This window comes from Drosophila melanogaster, chromosome X, assembly GCF_000001215.4.
Source record: "Drosophila melanogaster chromosome X".
Taxonomy (NCBI): Eukaryota; Metazoa; Arthropoda; class Insecta; order Diptera; family Drosophilidae; genus Drosophila; species Drosophila melanogaster.
In genome coordinates this window covers 7,344,503-7,365,951 of record NC_004354.4, presented here as the reverse complement: position 1 = coordinate 7,365,951, position 21,449 = coordinate 7,344,503, and the positions used below count along the sequence as shown (strand labels likewise).

The 21,449-nt window shown below is 39.4% G+C and overlaps 3 protein-coding genes and 1 long non-coding RNA gene across 7 annotated transcripts in view; 3 read left to right on the top strand and 1 right to left on the bottom strand.

Annotated features, from left to right (window-relative positions):
• Positions 1 to 21,449, top strand: part of lncRNA:CR44357 (long non-coding RNA:CR44357) — a 239,347-nt gene that overhangs the window by 39,846 nt on the left and 178,052 nt on the right. For all 3 annotated transcript variants that reach the window (NR_123818.1, NR_123819.1, NR_123820.1), the window contains exon 2: positions 7,265 to 7,291. This is a non-coding gene — a long non-coding RNA (long non-coding RNA:CR44357). The remainder of the gene's footprint in view (positions 1 to 7,264; positions 7,292 to 21,449) is intronic.
• The window catches only part of CG1677 (uncharacterized protein), a 124,709-nt gene that overhangs the window by 39,846 nt on the left and 63,414 nt on the right, over positions 1 to 21,449 (top strand). Inside the window, exon 2 of the mRNA NM_167124.3 lies at positions 7,265 to 7,291. The gene's annotated coding sequence lies outside the window, so the exon portion shown is untranslated. The remainder of the gene's footprint in view (positions 1 to 7,264; positions 7,292 to 21,449) is intronic.
• CG1999 (uncharacterized protein) lies at positions 5,894 to 7,156 on the bottom strand. Its single transcript, NM_132166.3, has 2 exons — positions 6,997 to 7,156; positions 5,894 to 6,824 (listed from the first exon to the last, which is right to left on the bottom strand). Exon 2 carries the CDS (start codon positions 6,818 to 6,820, stop codon positions 6,188 to 6,190), a length of 633 nt encoding a protein of 210 aa, NP_572394.2. The 5' UTR covers positions 6,821 to 6,824; positions 6,997 to 7,156; the 3' UTR covers positions 5,894 to 6,187.
• Positions 18,446 to 19,693, top strand: CG15034 (uncharacterized protein). Of its 2 annotated transcripts, none has more exons than NM_001298051.1 (1): positions 18,446 to 19,693. In NM_001298051.1, the coding sequence occupies exon 1, from the start codon at positions 18,661 to 18,663 to the stop codon at positions 18,973 to 18,975; it is 315 nt and encodes a 104-aa protein (NP_001284980.1). In that variant the 5' UTR covers positions 18,446 to 18,660; the 3' UTR covers positions 18,976 to 19,693. The 2 variants fall into 2 exon arrangements, with proteins under 2 accessions (NP_001284980.1, NP_572393.1); NM_132165.2 differs by having other exon boundaries at positions 18,446 to 19,239.

The window sequence follows — 21,449 nt, the reverse complement described above, 5'->3', positions numbered from 1 at the left end:
AAACATTTTTACTAAAATATATCACAATATGTGGTATTAAAATTAAGAAATGATATTTTATTTTCACCATTTCAATACTAAACCTTCATGATATTTTCGAAGAGTATCAAAAAATCTGCACGACTGCATGAAGCCAAGCAAAACTGACTTTGCAACTTATACAACTCGTCCGCCACTCTTTCCATTCATTTCACATATATGTCACACAATTATCAAAGCTGTATCTATGCATCACCGCCCACCAAAAAATAAAATATAAGACAAAAAGGAGCAGCCTACAAGGAGAGCGTTTTGTTTACACGAATTACATGCATTTTACGCAACATAAACGAGATTAGTGCTCACATTTAAGACGAAACAGAAATGGCAAACATTCTAGAGATGCGCACTTTGAAATCGTGTCACGATTGTTCACATAAATTTGCATAATTCGGTATCATAATTAAATATAACTCTATGAATTTAAGTGATTATTTGTTTCTCAAAGTAAATATGCTGTATGGAGTTTCATTTTGGCATCTAAACAAAAGAGATATCCAAATCTGTAACCCATCTCTACCGATGTTAAGCAACCCTTTTTTTTTTTAGCTCCACCTCATAAAATGGCCCACCCCTTCACATTTTTCCTAGACAAGAGAACTTGACTAAGATACGACTGAGAAACATGGCGAAAACGAAGGAGTTGGGCGCCAATTGCTTTTGTTTTTTACTTGCCTTGAACTTTTCCCGCCAACCTACCGCCGCCCACTTTCAACCCCCTTTCGACCATTCCACTCAACCCGTGTGTGATGTGTAATTGTTGTGGGGGCAAGGTTATACTCATATACAGTATGTGTGTATATATGTATGTGTTTGCATTGTTAACAAGCGTAGAAATTTTTCTCATCTTTCTGTTAGACACAAAAATTTCTATAGACAATGTCGACGTTTTTCGAGTGTCCTACGTTCCAGCTGCAAATACATATGTATTGTATGTGTATGTGTACATTCTTATATCTATATTTTTTATGACTTTCTGTTGATCTTGGCAGCCAGGGCAGTTCTCCAAAAAACGGTTAGTGGGTGTAGTTGGGGGCATGTTTATGCTTTACAATCCCTATCAGAAGTTCTATAAAACGGATGCATCTTATTGTTTAAGACGGCGAAAAGTTGGCGGAACAACTTTTAGAATTGTACGAGTATGGTATACGTAAATCTTGAGATTGGTCATAAAAAGTATTTCCTCTTTTATTGTGTGTTTAACTGCAATCGTGATTTTTAATTGGGGTTGGACATTTTGCAATCTTGCTGAATTGGCGTATTTTGAAATTTGAAACATACGAAGATACTATAAGCTATAACCTTAGTATACAATTTACTCAAAAAAAGTGAATGGACTTTAAGAACCGCAGCCAGGAACAAAACGTTATATTTTTGCAAGCGTGCAAAACTCTGAGGTTTTTCACATGCAAAAATCGACAGGAGGAGTGGGGCGCAAGGCAACAGCTGGAGTCAACTATGGGAAAAGAAAGGACAAGCAGGGAAGAAAAGTCAAGGAAGAGCCGGGGCCAAAGTGGAAAATCTCAAATCAAAATGCCATTAAAGCGTGTACCGCTTGACTATAACGGTAAAGTGGAAGTAAATATTGTCATTACTCAAGCTTAAAATTAAAATTACCCACCTGAATGGATAGAGTAGGTGGGGATGGGGATAATGGGGCGCGTTGCAAAAATGATAAAGTGCATAAGGTAAAACGGCAGCGCAACAACAGACGAACGAACGAACGAACGAACCAGAATTTCAAATGCAAAACTTTATTTTTTCGCCCGTGTGTAGGGGGCCCCGCCCCCAATTTTCGCAGCCGCCTCTTTTCCATAAATGCCGCAGCGGCAGCAAAGAGCAAAGTAATTTTCATAACGACAACAACAAAGTCGCCGAACTTGGCAAAAGGTGCGCACAGCAAAATCTCCTGATGAGCTGCAACCCAGTCCAGAAAAAATATAAACCCATCACCATGCTCCCTCTCTCAACCTTCGGCCAAAAACGAACCTCACTCCCGCTTCTCTCGGAATGTGCCACGTTAAGCACATCTGTTTTTTATTGCTTTTAATTTGCCATTAATAAACCATTCCAAGGCGACCGTCGGTCGTCGAAAAATGCTAATTTATATATAGATAGATGTACTCTCTCGCCTTCTGTATATATGTATATATTGTAGTAATAAGTAAAATATATATCTCTGTGCATTCCGGGGAATCCAATTTGAATTTTAGCCAATTTATTTTGGTGGGAGTACTATAGCCTGGCTAATGCCTCATAAGTCAATGAGTTTTTGGCATTTTTATGGCTTATGAACAGACACCGAAGTGGCAAAGTGGCGAGCAATGGGGTCAGGTGGTGTCCCGCAGCTGTTGGCGGAAAAACTCTACTCAAGTTGAGGAAAACTTTCCCAGACGGAGTAATTTCTGTCTCACATTTACATTCCCGCCTATAAGCTGTAGAAACTACAGTTTATATATCAATATTTACATACATTTTTATTGCTTAGTATTGATTTAAAAATTGTATGAAGAACTTTTCCAATATTTTCTAAATCAAGTCTAGCAAAAGGATCTTGAAAATTCTGCATTTAACACTAATTTTTAATGGTATGAGAGTCCTAAATGCCCTTTTTGTTTGAAACAAAAACTCCCTGGGCTGAGCAACATCAAAGATTCTGTCGAGCGGCCTAAACAAGGAAACCTTTAGTTCTCTCGAGGCTGTCCACCGGCCCTCAGGCATTGGCAAAAAGCAGTGCGAAATTAGCCAAAAGTAATCCTTTAAGTTTAGTGCCCAAAAATTGCACACAATTGTTAGAGTCTCAGTGTCCTTCATCCGTTTTCCAGCCACATCCAAAAATGGGCCCACATCCCAACTCAGCCCACATCCAACATTGTCAGCCACCGTTGATGACATTGTGTAAAATTTTGTTGCTGCTGTCGTCGCTTCGTGTTGCCGTTGTCGTTGATGTTGCTGCTGCTGCACTTTGAAACTTGCTGCCGAAACTTTCAGATGTTTTTCCAAAATAATCCATTAAAAAAAAAAGCAACATCTTAAGAATTCGCCATTTTGTATTATTTTTTTTAAGGAATCTTTCTGAAATACTAATTTAACTAAATTAGCCATGATTACTTACATATTATTTCAATACCAATTTAGGCTGCATATTATAAATTTTTCTCTGTCTTGGCGCATCAGAATATTTTCTCAATGTGTAATTTTCGCGGATGCTTCCACTGGCTGGCTATAAAACTTTTATAGTAAAAAGTAAATGCCACAAATGAGCAATCGAAAATTTCGCATTATAATGCAAACTGTGTGCATTTTTCGGGGTTATTGTAGTCGGCTTTCGGGCGAAAAGACAAACGCATACCGGCAGCAAGGAACATGGAACAAGGAGCCAAATACAAGGACCAAAATCCAAAAGCCAAGGCAGTCGTCATGGTCGCCTCGCTCAATGCCGTCGACTTTTCACCGCTCACACTCTCCCTTGCCTCTATTAATAATAATAGAATTTTTGGAAAATTTCGCAGCACTGGAAAGAGGAAAAAGGAAAAGGAAACGCTGCCTTTCGGCTCGCGATTTTTGCATTTGACAACGAAAACGAAATGAACGAGTTGGGTTTTCTCACCATTCCCCCATTGCTAAAAATGAAAATGAGTACCCAAACGCCCCATTTCCCCCCGGACTGCATTGCATAATTCAGCTGAGGAGTCTACTGCTACACCAGCCCGTCCGTCCGCCCGCCCGTTCGTTCATTCCGTCCGTCCTGGCTGACAATAATGCTAATAATGATAATGATTATAATGCATGAACAAAATATTCCCGGAGATGCCGTCCTTTGTCTATCGAACCATGGACTCCACGGAGCTCCATTTCCCCGCTGTTTTTGGCATCTAATGAACTTCTTTATGGCTGCATCATTCCCATAGTTAATGCGGAGTGTCTATGTCTATGCCCTGTTTGGCCCAGCGGAAATTCAACAAATTCGTTTCAAAAATGCAAGAGAAATTCAAAAATACGATTTCAAACAGTTCCTTAAACTTTAAATACATACATACATTCACTTAAAAATTAAATTTTAACACAACCACCGTAATAGTCCAATTACTACTATAGATAATCGATAATGTAGTGGCACTGAGACGGCAAACACCTTCGCTACGCCCATTAAGTTTTACTGCTTTTGGGTTTTCAATTTTCCCAAGCTCGCGGAAAAGCCACGTGGACCAGAATGCCATTTAACGCTGCATAGGAAATCAAACGCGCGAAAGGTCAAAGACAAAAAGGCGGGGGGTTATGGGGTTATGGGTTTATAGGATGGGTTGGTTGTGTGGTAGCTGGGTGGGTTAGGTTATCACCTTGTGATATATGCCAAAAATGGAGTTTCCTCCGGTGCGTCTGTAGCATCTTCGTGTGCCATCCCAGCCAGCCGCCCTCTTGAAAATCCGGGAATCCGGTGAACCACCGAAAATGTACTGGACCAGTGTAACCCTTCATCGAACTGGTTTGAGGTGGGTGGGAGCCCAAAAAACCAGCAGTGTTGATTTAGGGTTGCAAACAGAAATTATGATAATGCCTGTGAAAACAACGGGCAACGCAGAGATAGAAACGAGGAGTAGCCGAAAGCAAAGGAAAATATATTAAATGTTATTGAGAGGAACTAATTTTCATTAAAAGGATTAAAAAGCATTTGGCGAAAAGAAGAAGGAGTCTGCCGAAAGGGTGGAGATGGCCGGTTGTTTCGAGAACTGGCAACCGCGACGTTGTCGCTGTCTCCGAATTAACATAAAAATCATAAAAATATGACACTATGAGATGGCAGCACACCACCAGGACCATCAGCATTATCATTTTTTACAGGGGCGCCGGAAAAGGGGTGGTCGAATCTTTTTTTTTATATTTAAACACTTTGTGTTATTTGTAATTAAAATTGACATAATAATAATTGATAGATTTCAAATTTTTAATTTAATGTACTTCACATTTTTCCGTTGCTCTTTTTGCGGGTTCAATTTATATTAAAATCGAAATTTGACTTTGAGTATATTTACTCTGCGATACCCCTTTCTTCGTTTGCGAGCCTCTGGTTATTATCATTACGATGATGACGAACGCATGATGCTCATTAGAGAGGGGGGTACACAAAAAAGGGGCAACGACTTGAGTTTGAGGAAAAGTCACTGACGGTGGCTAGCAGGGGGCTCCCATTGATGGCAAACGCGCGACAATCAACACGAGGCGGTGCTGATATCGCACAGCAGTGGGTGGCTGGTTGGTTTGGGTGGACTTTCAGTGTGGTTCGAGTACAGAGTTACTTGGATTTCGGGTTCGGTTCGGTTGGGCTGGAGGATTAGTAATGGCCAGGACAAAGGTGGGCAGAGGAGCAGCATCATTTTGATGATACCAAATGCTGATGACGATACCGTCCTCCACGAAACATCATCCGCCAACCCATCAACCTGCCACGCCGCCCAATCCAAATACCATTTCCTTTTTGGTGTGGGACGTTGTTTGCTTTTTTGTGGGCGTCGCTGCTGCCACTTAGTAACTCACCCGCAGTTTATTATTTTCAAAATATTTAAATTTTTTGGTAATAAGCGAAAAATGGTTTTAATATAACCGAATGGGCGTACCGAAGCGAACGTGCCTGATGAGGATGACGATGTTCATGATGCTGCTTATGTTTCGTAGGTAATCCACCTGGTGGAGTTTTGGGAAGAGGGCGAGTTTTGAGGACATTACAGGGATGATTAGTCTACTGTACGCGCACAGATTATCCCGAAAATAAAGTCACCTACAGGACAGTCTCTTCAGATTAGAAAATGTTTCCCAAATTCTACATATACACATATATAATAAAAATTAAATTTTTAAACGAATTGACCTTATCTAAGTTTTATTTATTTCCAAAATTTAATTATATCTTTGATCATATGATTCGATTTACATGATAGAATCTCGTTGCGCAATCAGTCAACTTTTCTTATCAACATCTGAACGAACTTAACAAATGTTAGCTTTGACGGAATTAAGATATTGGATCACTGTTAGGAGTTCAACTCTGCTTGACTGGGATATACACACACATATATATATTATACTTATATATATATATGTGTGATATATTGGGAGAATTAGGCTGTAGTCTATTGATCTCGGGCCGGTATTATTGATCCTCGGGGGACTCCACACTCCTGCCCCAATTGTTGTACTGCTGCTGATTTTTCTTATGTTGCTGCTGTTGCCTTTGTTGCTGTTGCATGTGCATTAATTGCAAATGTTGCTGGCGATTACGTGTATTATCCGAAGATTGCCGCTCCTCTGTGCGCGCCACACTGTGTTTGCTCTGGGCGTTGCGTTTATATGTCCTGACCGTTTCCTCCCAATCACGACCCATCACCTCACGGGATATTTCATCCGGACTGCGCATGAATTGCTTGCGCAACGATGTCGGCTCTGTTTGACGGAAATTCGGTCGATAGGCATTGGGATCGCGAGGATTTAACCATTTTGTATCGATATAGCTCTGATCCCTCCACATATTATCCTCCCGATTGATGCGTCGCTCGAAAGCACCAGTGTTGACGCCACGCGAATAGGAGCTGGCATCACTTATCACCGTCGATGTGGCACTGGCACGCGAAACGCCAGCCCTTGGCGAATTGGGCTGGCTATTGCCGTCACCCCGTCCCCACGAATCTGAGGCCATAGTCCTTCGAAGGTCAATCCATCCGCCGCCTAAAAGCCCAGTCAAGCTGGGTCGCACAATGTGGCATAGAGGATAAGACGAACGCTGCATGATTCTGTAATCGAAAACGAAGTTATTATACTTTTTACTTTTTGTTTGTTTGAAACCCTTCGCCTTTAATGTCTAGAAATAAATATCACATATTTCAGGACATTACGTCCACACAGAAAATTTTTTTTAACACTTTCGCGATAGCCATCAAACGATTCCAAAATCTGAAAACGTACCTAGATATACACAAATGATTTGTCTTGCAAAATCTTATTGCACCATATGTTTGTTAAATTTGGAATTTTAGTAAACTTTTTTACGATAAGATTTAGAGTCTGGTCTTGCCGGTTGAAATTTTTAAGACTGAATGAGAAAATCTCAGAGTCTCTGCCAAATGCCTTGACAGGCTATGTAACACTAAAGTCAAGGCTAGCTAATTTTAGAAAATGTAACTTTAGTAAGCAAGTTTATATAATGAGATTTTATTATATTGTATATTTTCAGATAAACTTATGCAATTCAACCATTCTGGTAAGTCACAAATATTTATTTTATTACAAGCAAATTCTTTAAGCCCGTGGCGTAAAATCGCTGAAATGTTACCAAATTCCCTTTATTTTCCACAACAAAGCAATGATTATTCATATACATTTGCCCATGTATGTGAGTATAATTATAGCGACCAGTTCTTGAAGCAATTGCAATTTTGTGGTCGTACATCCGCCTGGGAAAATCCAACTGAACACGGCCACTACTGACGACCATTAACTTGCCTGGGCTGGTACTTTCGAGCCACCCTTTTTCGACTTAAACGTTGACACTTGAACTCTTTTTGATTTCGCATATGTGCGTGGTCTCTGAACAATGGCACAATTATGTTAAATATCGACAAGTGGCCATCCAACTGCTGCTTTTGTTGTGGGGAAATATTAAACACTTGTGGGGCGGTCGCCAACAATCGAAATTCTTGGAGCAAAACAAAATTAAAATTAAAAATGGTAAAATGTTTAAAAAAGAGGTTAAGCACCTCGAGAGGGCAATGTTGAAGTTAGGGGGAGAAAACGGTTTCATTTAATTTTTTTTTTTTTTCAAAGGAAACAAAACATATTTTGTTCGTTTTCTTACTATGTAAAAATTGTAAACAGCATTTTTTTTCTTTGAAATATTGTATCTTTCTTGATTGTCACTTTCAACATAATTTTATGTACAGGACAAACCCTTTCTGTTACTTCTATCGATCTCCAACGTAGAATTTCAAAAGAAAGCATTTTCTTCTTGTTGGATATAACTTAATTATGCAATCTAAATGCATTGAATCACCTCAACCAAATGACAATAATCATAATGACAGTGGGGGTGGATGGGGGTGATGAAAATTGTTATCCACCAAAATGTTAACTCATTTGTTGTCCTTTTTCAGTTGGCTCGCTGACAGCCAAGAAAACCACACAGAAGATGGGCAGGTGAAAATGGTCGGGGGCATTCCCCTCGCAATTTTCCCATCATCATCGTTTCTTACCGAAAAGAAGAGAGAACGACAAATCTTCGCAATTTATTTACGTGCCATTTCGTAGCGAACATTTTCGTTAGATTTTCCTCATTCGCCTGGCGGAATTCCAAGACAACTTCAGTCGGGAGGTCCAGGTTACCTCGTGTCCCCCATTCGAAATTTTTCAGGGCGCTCCTCTCGGGGGTTTCCCCGCCGCCAGCATCTTCTTTGGTTTTTTGGCGACGACAAAAGTCATGACGCGCTGATGACGTTGCCAGTGGAAGGATTTAATGGCACATTAAGAATTTTATTACCGCCCAGCAGCAACAACAACGTGATAAGGTGCTTGGGGTTGGGGCAAGGAAGGTGCTGTAGAAGGGGCAAGGAAGGTACTGTAGAAGGGGTAAGAAAGGTGCTGGAGAAATGGGGCCTATGGAAACCCCTTCGCTTACCTTTGGTACAAAAATTTTTCGCGCGCGTACACATAAAATTTTTGACAGGCATTTGCCATGAAAATCTTTCGGTGTCAACAGAAAATTTTCATTTCATTTTGGTTCATTTTCATTGGTTTTTTTTTTATTGTTGTTGTTGTTGTTGTTTTTTTTTTTGCATCTTTATTTTTGCGTTGATTTTCGGTCCGCGTCAGCGAAAGGGTGTGGCTGTTTAGGGAGTTCACAGGAGCTTTGTGGGGCTTCATCTTCACTTCCTTAGCCGGGAATTTTCGACGTCTCGTTGGCTAAGACGATTGTCATTATTACAAGTTTTGCATAAATGAATGAATGACATTTATGTATTTCATTTAGCCAAAGCCAAGGACTCGACTTAAGGAGCTGAATGGTGGCTACAAAGAATGGATAAGAGAGACTTGATGGGAAGGGAAGCGGTAGCTCAGATAAGTTAGAGATGCGTTCCCCAACCGATGATTACGAACTCGCGTTTTTGTTTTATCATAACCTTGTTCAAAAACTGAGGTACTGATATAAGTATTTCGAAAATAACCAATTATTTATTATTCAATGAATTGAAATTAAAGTTCTGTCGGTGAATATTTTTCAATAGCAGTTTAAGCTCAAAAGAGCATCACTGGTTGATGAAAAGGCAGTAAGGTCGTGAAAAGAGGCAAGTAAGGTGGTAATAAGATGTTGGAGGCCATTTGGTTGCCTGAAATGATGCGCGAGTTTTTCAAATCTTTATGTCCTTTGTTTGATCAACTTTTGCCAGAGCTCCTTCAAGATTTTTGGACAAATGAGTGGATGGGGTGCATTTAGGATGAGGTCAGGTGAATTCGTTGTGCCATTTAACCATTATGTGTCAGCGAAAATTTCAATCCAACCACAATTTCATCATGACATTTGTGCATAATTGAATTAATTCCGAAATGGAATTCAGACGTTTTCGGTGGCTTGGCAATGGAGTGGCTGGAGGGCTTTAAAAGGATTTTGGATAAACATAAAGATTCTTAATTGCTGACGCTTACAATTTGAGGTAGAATATAGGATTTACCTACAAATATATTTTGATGAAAAGGAATCTAGTTATATTTTTTTTTTTTTTGTTTTACATTTAGACTAAATCTGAACGAAAGAAATCTTGAAATTAATGATCTAAACCTCTGGGCGACCACCCAACCAATTAAAAAAGTATGTGACCTAAAAGAGCAGCTGCTGGATATGCGAAATAATCCCCAAACCAGCCAATTAACGTCGATCCGTAGAACATCTGGAATGGAATGTTGCGGATCAAAGAAGTTTTTTTTTGTCCGCCCCTGTTATTTATATGCAATTTAGGCATATTCTTGTGCTTTTTTCTTCAATTTTTGTATGTGCAACCCTTTTGAGGCTCGACCTCCTCACCCTTTCTGCTTAATTTGAATGCATTTAAAAATGTTAAAATATGAGAATTACCAAGGCAAACGAAAAAAAAACAGGCTGAATTTATCTACAGAGACACGCACTTTGAACGTTAACTTAAGCGAGGGAGATGGCCATACAGTTCGGGCAGGCCTCGGTACACAAAAGATTTGTACGTGTTCCCACTTGATGAGGCCAACACCCCACCAAACCCCCGTCTCTATCAGCCCCATACCCATGACAAATACTACGCGAAAAAATTCCTTAAAAAACCAGCGAACGGAGCGAAGGAAAAAGAGTTAGGCGAGGATAAGGGCTATGGTAAAGGAAATGGAAAGGGGAGGTATACACTACAAAATCATATTTGAAATTTAGACTTAATAAGGATCAAATAATACATCAAATCAAAAAGTTATTGTAAAACCTTATTTTGGAATATGCACTATTATTACATTAATTTATACAGAATTTTAAGCATCTATCCTATTTAGATATATTTTTTCCTGTGCAAGCATAGGCATTATTATAAAAAAAAAAAATAAGCGCAGTACACAGAACGGGGGTGGCGCATTACAAGGTCCTTCATTCCCCCATCCCCTTTGCCAGTGGCTCACGTTACGCCGAAAAAGAGATAATTTTATTTCATTAATCCTTTTTTGGGACAAATTCTCTGTCGCATCTTTTTTTTTCTGTCCGTCTCGCGTTTTGTTTGTTGCCCTCTTGTTCTTTCGGTTCTTTTGCAGGATTCAGCTTCTGTTTTTTCTTGTATTCCAGCTCGGATATTCTGGGGCGTGGCTCGAACGTAATATTAGCTTAAAATTGTGTAAATAAAAATTACATTCGTAAGAAGGTTCCCGTAGCAGTGGCAGCAGCTGCTTAAGTCCCCATCCTCGGACATTATACGTATAGCCAGTTATTTTTTTTTTTTTTGTTTCCATCCCATTTCGGGATGGGTATCACATGAATCAGTGACCGCAAGTTCTGGGTTCCATCCGCAGGATTCGATGTTGTGCTCGCTCCTGTCGTCGCCATTTTGAGTACAGTCAAGCTCTATTTGTATCTAGTGCTAAATAGATAGAATCGTCTTAAAACATTTATTTTATGATTTATATTACTTTTAAAAACACCTACAATAACGTGTCCTTAAGCGAAGATAAAGGAGTTTAAAGTCATTACCCCATACCCCAAATCGTGATCAATATTAACACCTTGGCCAGTCATTTGTCTGGCAATTTACAACACTTTTTCGGCCAATATAATTCGCGCTTAATGGCCTTTCAGCAGACTCTTTGGCAATGGCCGGTAAAAGTGGTAAACTGGCAAACCCTTTGGCACGCATAATTCAAACGGCGCAAAAGTTCAGAAAATGCCCGCCCCTCATTTGCAAATTAATGTTACATTTTATTTGAAGAAGAAAATATAAATATTTTCGCAGCGCTACAAATAAATTTGCCAGGCGGCGCAGGAGTGCGAGCCGTGTGCTTCTTTTTCGCATTTTCGTAAAAATTATAAACAGTTGGGTGTCCCCGGGTGTCCTTGCCTTGCAGTTACGACTCCTGGTTGGGTATATAACTCCGCTCATTAGTTGCCCTACACGCAATTAAGCACAAATGGCTTTCGAGGCGGGCACACGTAGTCCTGAGTCCTTTGGCTTCCCCATCTCTGCTGCCTTTTTGGCAGGAGCTGAATCTCGCTGCCTATGGATGTGCTGCTGCTCCATCGCTATGACAACTCGGTTTTAGCCAAGCTCCGAGGATCCAGCTCCTGCTTCTCCCACTCGCTCAACTATAAATCCTTGGGCAAAAGTTATTCGCAGCGGAAACATTGTCATTGCTTGCTGGCGTTGTCGTTGCCAGCGCCGTGGAAACTTTGACTTTTCATATTTCTTGGGGAAAGCCGAAGTCGAGGCAGTCAAATGGTCGCGAATGTACCTTTGTCCCAAATCGATTGATCAATGATGAAAAGTTGTATTTACCAAATAGCAAAATCAATAATAACATTTTTAAAGCCCTTATGTTTTGAAGATGTTTATGCGAAGAAAGTACTCTGCTTAAAACTATAAAGTGAAGAAAACATCTGATCTTTTTGACATCACCTTTCTGATACATCCCTCCAATACTTCCGAATACGTTGGCAACCCTGTATTTCTTTTGGCGAGGTCACCATTCGACATTCAGGGCTTTTTCGCTCCTGAAGCCGAGCCGCATTAAAATTTGTCGTTCGTAACTTTGGCGGACGGGCGCATCCGTTGCTTCGTCTGGGACTATCCTTCCCCTATATCCTTCCACCCAAAACAACCGCCCGCCAATTTTCGTTGTAACATTCTGGGCAAAGCCAAAAAATTTATTACACGTAAAATTTCACCTGCGCAAGACATTGCTTTGCCCATTTTAACGGTTAAATAAACTTTTGGCGCCCATTCCCCTCTGAGCTTTATTATATTTTATTTTTCCTTTTTTTTTTATATTTCTGACATAAATATACATAAACGCGAAGAGGAGAAGAGGAGAGGGGCAGACAGTCACACACAAAGGATTCATAAATTTCATAATTGTGAAATGTGCATTTTAATGTGCTCGCAAATGAGTTGAAGACAAATTTTTGAATTATTTGCAAAATTTTGTTGATTTATTGAAATTGCCCTGCTCTGCCACAACTCTAGGAGCCCCAGGAATTATCGTGGAAGCACTGCTTGTTGTTGATCAGTGGAAAACTATGAGACTCCAACTTAATAACCATTTTCAAACTGTTGCGCCGGAGTAGTCTAAAAATGAAACTGAAGCTGAAATAGAATAAATTGCACATTTAAAAATCCGTTTTTTTTTATAAGTACCTTTTCAAGGGGTATATGACTTTCTGAAATGGCTGAAAGCCCAAAATATAAGTGGGTTTCCCACAGAACTGAACTGGATGTCGAATTTCTATTAAAAAGTTAAATCTTTTGCGATTCATTTTAAAACAATATTAAAATGAGTTTATACTGCAAATGGTATAGTAATATAGTAATTAGCATTAGGACATCCAAAGGTCCATCAGTAATTTCCTTGGTCGGCTGGGACGAAAATTCAGCCATGTGCATGATTCGTTTATGCCTTTGTCAGGTTCGTCAGTGAACAGCAGTGAAAGCGGATGGAGAAGGCTGGAGAAATGTGGTAGCGGCAGTTTGCTGCACCTGTCTGACCAAGTAGCCACCACCCGACGTCCACTCGCACCATCTCCAATCCTCCCACTCAGTCTATCCGTCGAGTCAGTTGTTTGATTTTACAGTTGTAGTCCAATTACGATTTTGAGCGCATACCAACCGCACAGATTTCTGCCTTCAGCTATATGTGTACGACCGCAGTTGCGGTCAAAATAATAGTACAAATTTTAAAAGCTCATAAAAATGTTTGGGGACGCACAAGTAAAAATCGTTTATGAAAACTAAAAGTATTTTTAACTTGGAAATTCACCCATCTAGTGTGCGAATTGCATTCCGCTTTCAAATGTTATAGAACCATTGTGTAATATTCTATTATTATGAGCACATGTGTGTCCCGTGCTTGTAACTGTCTGTCAGCGCTGCAACATCGTCCTTTTCGTCCTTGTTTCTCGTCCTCAGTCGGTCATGCTCCTACCGAACGGTTTGCACGCGGTTTTCGGCCAGCTCACCACCTGGATTCTAGATGGGTTCGTCCTGGCCTGCTAGTCCTGCTAAATTACATTTTAGCAAGTTAATTGAAATGGAAATTAGTTGAAATTGTAAAACGAATTGAATTGTATGTGATTAGCTGCAGCATTTTCGAATTGGTTAAACAGCAGTAGCAGCAGCAACAGGAGGAAGGCTTGATTTCCAGCTGAAGAACTTTTGGGCCAAGACGGTCCTTAATACTTGAAAGCACAACCATACCTGTAAAGGCATAAAACTCTAGTCCGGCCTTATTAAAATACTTAGGTTATTTCTTGCGAAGATTTCTTAACTAATAAATTGAACCACAAACTTAGCAAATAATAAAACAATTTTTCTCTAAATAGAAAAAACCCGTTAATCTAAAAAGTTACTATCTATTTGCATTCTTGCCCCTGACTTCGAAATACTCACTCTCATCCTGTTTCACCGCAGACAAACGTAGCGTACAGCTCGCATATATTTAACCATAAGTAATATTAATACCCATTTTTGTTAACCGAAAAAAAGTGAGGACTATGCTTTATGTGTGGGTTTTGGGTGGGGTGGGTGGTGTGTGTAAAATTATTATCCTTCACGCTTAATATGCACAAGCGGAAGCCGTCATTTGTACGCCACGGAGAGATGACGATGACCAAAACCCAGGGCCGCTGGCCATTTAGCATACGCAACTGTGTGTGAGTGTATCCTGGTGTCTTTTTTTTTCTATTTTTTTAGCCAGGCGTTTTTTATGTCATCGTCCTAGTCGTCGTCTACTTATGTACCACATGCTTCGCTTTGCACTCGGAAAAATTAATTAGCATATTGTAATGTATTGGCTTTGCATTAGAGTGTCCTGAAACAAGACTTGTAACACCCATAACTTTTTTTTTTGACTTCCGATTTCAAAGTGGCATACCTCTAAAAGTTTGTAATTCAATTATCTAAAAATCTGTATTAAAATATTTGATTTCGATTTTTAGAAATTTTTTAGTCATTTTTTTGGTTTTATCTTCATAAAAAAAAGCAAAAAAAATTGACCAAAAATTTTTGTTTCTAATATTGACACCAGATGAAAGTGCTCATTGAGCAGAGCTGCGGAAGGTATAACATTCAATGATCCGACTGTTTTTAGCCGAGTTATGATATGCTGATTATGACCTTTTGTGACGAATTACCCTTGGTTTAGGGTTATCCGAAACTGGAGTTGTAACAGTTTAATTATCCAAGAGTCAACATTTTTAAATTTTAATTGTTGGAATTTTCTCACAATTTTAATGATGAATGAATTTAATGAACGAAAATTGGTTTTAAAACATATGCAACTATTTCTTGACTTTAGATACAATTTGTACATGCCCCTAAGTTGCGCATGTGATAACATTTGATGATCCAAACATTGTTAGCTATGTTAAAATGTGACAAAAATGGATTTCGATAAATAATTGTGCGTGCTTATTTTCTACAGTGCTTTCTCCTGCTTGCTACGTGAGTTGTCCGCTGTCCAAGGGAGAGCGTGTCCTTACAAAATTAGTGCTCTTTTACATTCATATGCACACATGCATCTATCCCAAATATATACGATTTTTTTCACAATACTCGTACATTATTTCGGTTGTACATTTAGCATGGGCTAAAAAAATAAATGTGTAAAAAGAATTATAAAAAAAAATGAGAAGGAGCAGCGGACAACCGGACAGCAATCGCAACGCTGATATATAATATTATATATTTTTTTTTTTTGCAACTGTTTGCGCCACTTTGGCGGAAGTATCGCAGCGACATCAGCACGAATAGTAGACCCCTTTCCCTTGGTCCTTTACGTCCCACCCAAAACCCCTCTTTTTTTTACAGGACACTCTCGAGCATTATGCGTTTTTTGTGTGTTTAGCAAAGCATAGAAAAGTGAGCGCATAAAAAATTGAAACCATTTTCTCATATTAAATGTGTGCCGACCGAAGAGGCGGTGGGGGCGTGACAGCAGCAGTTAATAATGAGTGTAGCGCCCCCCATCGGCCAGCGTTTGCATCTGCTCACAAGCAGTCAAGAACTTGAGTGCAAGCAGTCCTCCGAAAGCAATGCAAACATACATATCAGGGAGTTGCTGATGTAACCATCTTTGGATTTCACTTACTTTTGAAGAATGATCACATTTTACGTATTTATATTCAAAAAGTTCCAATCTTTTCTGTAACCTGTGACCACCATCCCTAGAGCCTTTAAAAAGGCTCATATCCGTTTCCTGGTTATGTCTACCGAAACGTTGATCTGTCTCTTCTGGTATTCTGCTACGATTTTCTCCCATTTCCCGCCATTTTACACTATCCTCCATCGGTTGACAGTACGTGTCTTCTTGTCAGATATATATATACATATCCACATATATATCTGAGACACTGAAACGCGACTGCTGATTATTATTCCGCTGACCGTTTCGTATTTATTTGAAAGGCATTTGCCGGCAGCCACCAACACACATGCAGGCGCGCAGGACACACATCTGTATGGTGGGTTTGGTTTTTTTTTCTTTGTATTTTTGTCCTGCAGGCGAGGAACAAAACGACATATTCGTCCTGCATAAATGATGTAATTACAGCGCAAGATTTTTGCTATGAGCAATTTTTATTTTAATTTCTTCCCCCGGCTTCTTCTTTCTCTCCATTACCCCACTCATTTATTTCCCTCGTTTCCTTTTTCTTTATTTTGTTTTTTTTTTTTTTGCCCTATATGTGTACCCTCTGATATGCAAGTACGTATGCTACACAGCACTTGGTCACACACAAGTCTGCCAGCTTGTGAAATATTTTGCATGCCTTTATCATAATTTTAATTAAATGCACTAATTACTATAATATTTATATATTCATATTCAAATGGCTGAGTTATTTTTGTTTTTAAATCCATTGACTAAAACTTGAGATAGACAACGGATTGGTGAGCGCTTTTCGATGCTATTTCGTAGATTCTGTGACAGAAAATATCTGTAAAATGTTGTACTCTATCCCGAGGGCTGTCAAGATACTTTAAAAATGGTAGCTTGCTGTCCTTTAAGAATATTTTTAATTAACCCCATTTCATGGTTGACTTTCTACCATTTATTTTTAGCAGTCAAAGTCTCGAATAAAATCAACAAACAAGTGCTTATTTTTCCCACCTGTTTCTTTTTTTTTTTTTTTTTGGTAAACCTTTTTTTTGAAATGGAACGCTGATATTTTATGGCTCCAAAACGAGACCCAAAAATATTAACCCACCTGCCAAACAGACTCTAATGCATTTCTAACATGGGTTAAATGTGAGATGTGGGATGGGCAGTCACCAAAAAGGGGGGGCGGTCGCGATTTGTTGACACAGCCAACGCCGCAAAAACATTGGCGGGCGTGTTAAATGAAATGAAAAGCCAAACGCGCGACCGCGAAAATCAAACAACAATAAAAAATAAAGGGGAAAACCGCAGAAAGGTAGCTACAACAACAGCAGTCAAACTGGACCAGGAAAATTGCGATGGCAGCGGAAAAAAAGAACAACACACTCGCATATACACAAACAAAAACAAGCGAAAAAATAGTAGTTAAACCCAATTTGTAATTTGTTTGGCAAATCGCGAAAATGACGGTAAAGGGACACCGGAACAAATTTACAAACATTTACATGTCCATATAGATAATATTTGTTGGACAGATCTGAAGCATTAAAGCTTGAGAGCAGGTATACAAGTTTTTGTTTCCAAACTATAAATGTGTGATACAAAAAAAAAAGAAGTTTTTCTCAGTGCGCCAATATAGCAACAGCAACAGGAAAAGCCACAAAGCTAAAACCAGCTAACGGGTAAACGGTAAACCAGCGACCGCCTGAATTCCGGAGTCCTCAATCCTTTCCTCCTCCTGTTTCTGTGTATGAGAGTGGTGTAGCTGTGTGTGTGTTGTCGCGATGAGAAACGTGCCGATGCATAATCATTCAGGCCATTATCATTTATTTCACTCAAAGGTGTCGTTGCCGTTTCGCTTCCGTTTTGCGCCGTGTGCCACCTGCAAAAATCAAAAACACACGCACCGCCAACAGAACGGAAGTAAAAACAAAAACCCAAAGCTTACCTATGCATAGCCAGGAGATTTTTGGCCCTAAGCTCCACGGTCCGATTTGATAAATTCTGGAAAATACAATTAAACGGCAATTTTCAACATGCACATATTAAGTGGATTTTACAAATTATGAACACGAAACATTTCTCTTAATTTTTATCTTACATATTCAAAGAATATTTTAAAGATAGAATATCGTACCTGAAATCTTAAGCACTGTGAACGGTTATTAAGTTTCCCTACATCTAAAAAAAAAAAGCAACAGCGCACAAACGTCATACTGCTCTAAAAATGTATCAACCCGAATGCTACGGTAACCCACTCATCCAAGCCACAAATTCTGCAAAACCCATAGTCCTTTTGGGTGGACAGTGTACGCGATTTTTGGCCTATTTGTTTAGGTCACAACTATAAAAATCTAACAAACTATAGCGTAATGAAATCAAAATAAAACGGGACCCATATTTCCGTGAATAAGTCAACACAATAAGAGAGGCAACCATATATTGTGTTGATAAAATAGCTTCACGACCGTGGTAATAATACATTTTGTTTGGATTATAAATATGAATGTGATTCACTCAATACTGGAAATAAACATAGTTACCATAGCCAGAAACGTAAGTTGATTGTCACAGTCCTACGGCTCGAACATTTGGATATAGTTTAGTTTTCTCTGACCCGGTGAACGATAAGCAACCAAAAATTTAGGAATACAATACAATACAATACAATAGAATACAAAATTTATAAATTTTTTTTCTTTACAAAATCGCAAGCAACAGTATCTAGGAAAATCCAATACAATCCAATTCAATCCAGTAGGGACTGAAGTCATGGCGTTAAAGATGAATCAATACCAGAACCAGGTCAAGATAAACTACGTGCAACAATATGTGGGTAGGGTGGCTGGTCCCCTAGTCGAGCCCATTTTCCCCGTGCCGCAAATGTCATCGGCAACCCTACGAGTCCGTCGAGCTGTCGTCGAATCCTATCGCGGACCCCAAATTGCTCCCGATGATGCCATGCTCCCGATGCCGCCCCACAACAAGGCTCAAAATATGTCTGAGATTCTGCACGACCTTCAATTCAAGCTGAAAGATTTCAAGCTGTGGAATCAAGTCATTCGTCTTCTGAAGAAACGGGTCTAGTCTGGACGTATAGATGTAATGCGCAACTGACGGATCGGAGTCTACGCCTTATTCCTCCGTCTACTCTCAAAATCCCAACTAAAAAAGTTCGAATTGCGTTCGGTGTTTGGTTGTACAATCCATTATAAACACCGTAAAATCGATTACATGTATTTTAAGTCTGGCGTCCTCTCCAAATTTGTATTCACAAATTATTTATCAAATGTTAATCAAAATTGAATTACAAAAAAAAAAGTGCAAGGAATAAAGGGTGCAAGCAATGCTAACAATGTGTAACTATCCATTCATAACTCTCAAGATCCCACATTACACGCGATACGTTAACCAACGATTTGAACACCATTCCACATAGCGAGCAATTTAAATGTATTAAGAGTGGAGTTGGGACATCTGGCCAGGCCCAAATCGCAGAAGGCCAACACTTGCAAACTGGAACAATAACAATGGCAAAAAGTGCAAAAACAAAATTAAATTCCAACATTAAAATAAGTTTTTAAAACTAAGCAGCGTGGCTTATGTCACAAAAAGAGTGGCACAAAACAAAGCAGCAAAAAAGCCCAGCAGAACCACAGGACAGACGGCATTTAGAATATAAATTTAGTTAAACAAATCTCGGACGAGGCGACCTCCCCAAGGTACAAATGCGGCCAGAGTTGCCACTGACATGTATAAGTTTTCTCGCGAAGAACCACGCTGTCCGAAAATGCAGCATCACCTGTAGTTGTCTATTCAAAAATGTTATTATAAATATAATTAAATAATTAATATCTTAGTTTTGGGTTTTTAAAGAAAAAGATTAGGTAATATTATTTAAGGTTTTGTTGTGTTTGTGTATAATTATACAAACCTAATAGAACACCGTTTAAATCTTAATTAATATATTTTTTAATGCTAAATTTAAGACAATAATAATCCCGACTGTAGGGCACTGGCAAAAGCTTTCGACCCCAGACCCCCAAAGTGCATTTCATACGTTTTAGGGTTAGGGTTACCGCGGCACTGTGCCTGCGACCTCCCTAAACCCTATATACTTCTGCACTTTCTTGTTTTGCTTCTTTATCTTTTTGCCATGTAGGCTTCTCTGGATCGTATTTCCCACCTCTTTTTCCCCGCCGCCAACCGCTGACAAACGTCAAAATATAATTTTTGCGTGGATTTGCGTTGGCCCAACAACAGCAACAGTAATAAATGTGAGGGGGGTATGAAACCTCCCACCAAAAAAATAAAAAAAAAATAAGAAGAGTGAAACAATTTTTGCAACTGCTGCCTGCTCCTTATCTCAGGCACGTTAATGTGGCCTATGTGGCTATGTGGGGAAAGGGTTGCCAGCATTGCATGTCCTACTGTGAGACATAATTTTTAATAATCTACAACACAGCCCGGCCGCAAAAGGGGTGGCGCAAAGAGGGGGGCCGACGCCCAAAAATACGCGCATGCAAATGGCTTAATTTAATATATAATTATACCCTGACATCGCAGGAAGGCACCCATAGAAGATATGGCTCCATCAGTTAGGGTATGCATTTATATTATAAAGAATTCGAGAGTATTTAATACCATTAGTATCTATATAGATAAGTTTCTAAATGGTATCCTCTTCAGTATGTTTTCAGCGCCTTTCTATGCGATTCTCAAGCTTTTAATATGACCAGTGCCCTTCGTATGAGATTCTCAACCTTCTTCTTATGTGACTACGAAATGTATTTCCGCCAGTTGTCGTATATATTCAACAAGAGCATTCATTCGTCTTCCATTATTAATTTCATAACGCCCACCCCGTCAGTGATTTTCTCGGTTCCGGTTGTACACCGTGTGCTTGTTCCTTTTTTATCTGACTCGTAAGGTTGGCCAAACGGTGTTAAGACCAAGATGATGCCATATACTCATGTGGAAGATTGTCTTGTCTAAGCTCCAGATTGATGCCGCCATTGCCGCAAAACCCAATCCCAGAGCTGTAATTAAATTATCATGCCAACAGCATAACGCTGCCTTCGCAGCGCCCCATCGCATGTGTTTTTTGGAATGTGGGCGGTGTTGTAATTCAAACAGGAGCCAACGGGTTAACATTAGCGCACTTTTATGGCCTCCGTTGGATAAGTATATGTCCTTTAACCCCCCGCCAGTTGAGTCTCTTTTTTCTATGATTAGCTGCGAAATTTATGCCAGCCGCAAAGGCATTCTGCAGCAAAGAGTTTAAAACGGCAATACCTGCAGTGAATATTTAGAAAGACATAAGCTACGTATAGTCTATGAAAAAATGTGATTTGTATTGCGAAAGTTTTCAGCTAAGGAATATTGAACGCAAATCATTTCACATAATATAGAGATTAGATCAAGCTTCAGTAGACTGTAACTTAAATGAAATAAAAAAAGGGGGAAATAGGAAGGAAAAGCAATGGTAGCTTTTCCATCTTGGACAGCAGCTGTTGACCAAATGTGGACTTAGGACGTGCTTTTAATTTTTAAAAACTGCT

Bases quoted from the DNA above. Each gene is read 5' to 3' on its own strand.
- CG15034 (NM_001298051.1), top strand. From the start codon at position 18,661: ATGGCGTTAAAGATGAATCAATACCAGAACCAGGTCAAGATAAACTAC.
- CG1999 (NM_132166.3), bottom strand. From the start codon at position 6,820: ATGCAGCGTTCGTCTTATCCTCTATGCCACATTGTGCGACCCAGCTTG.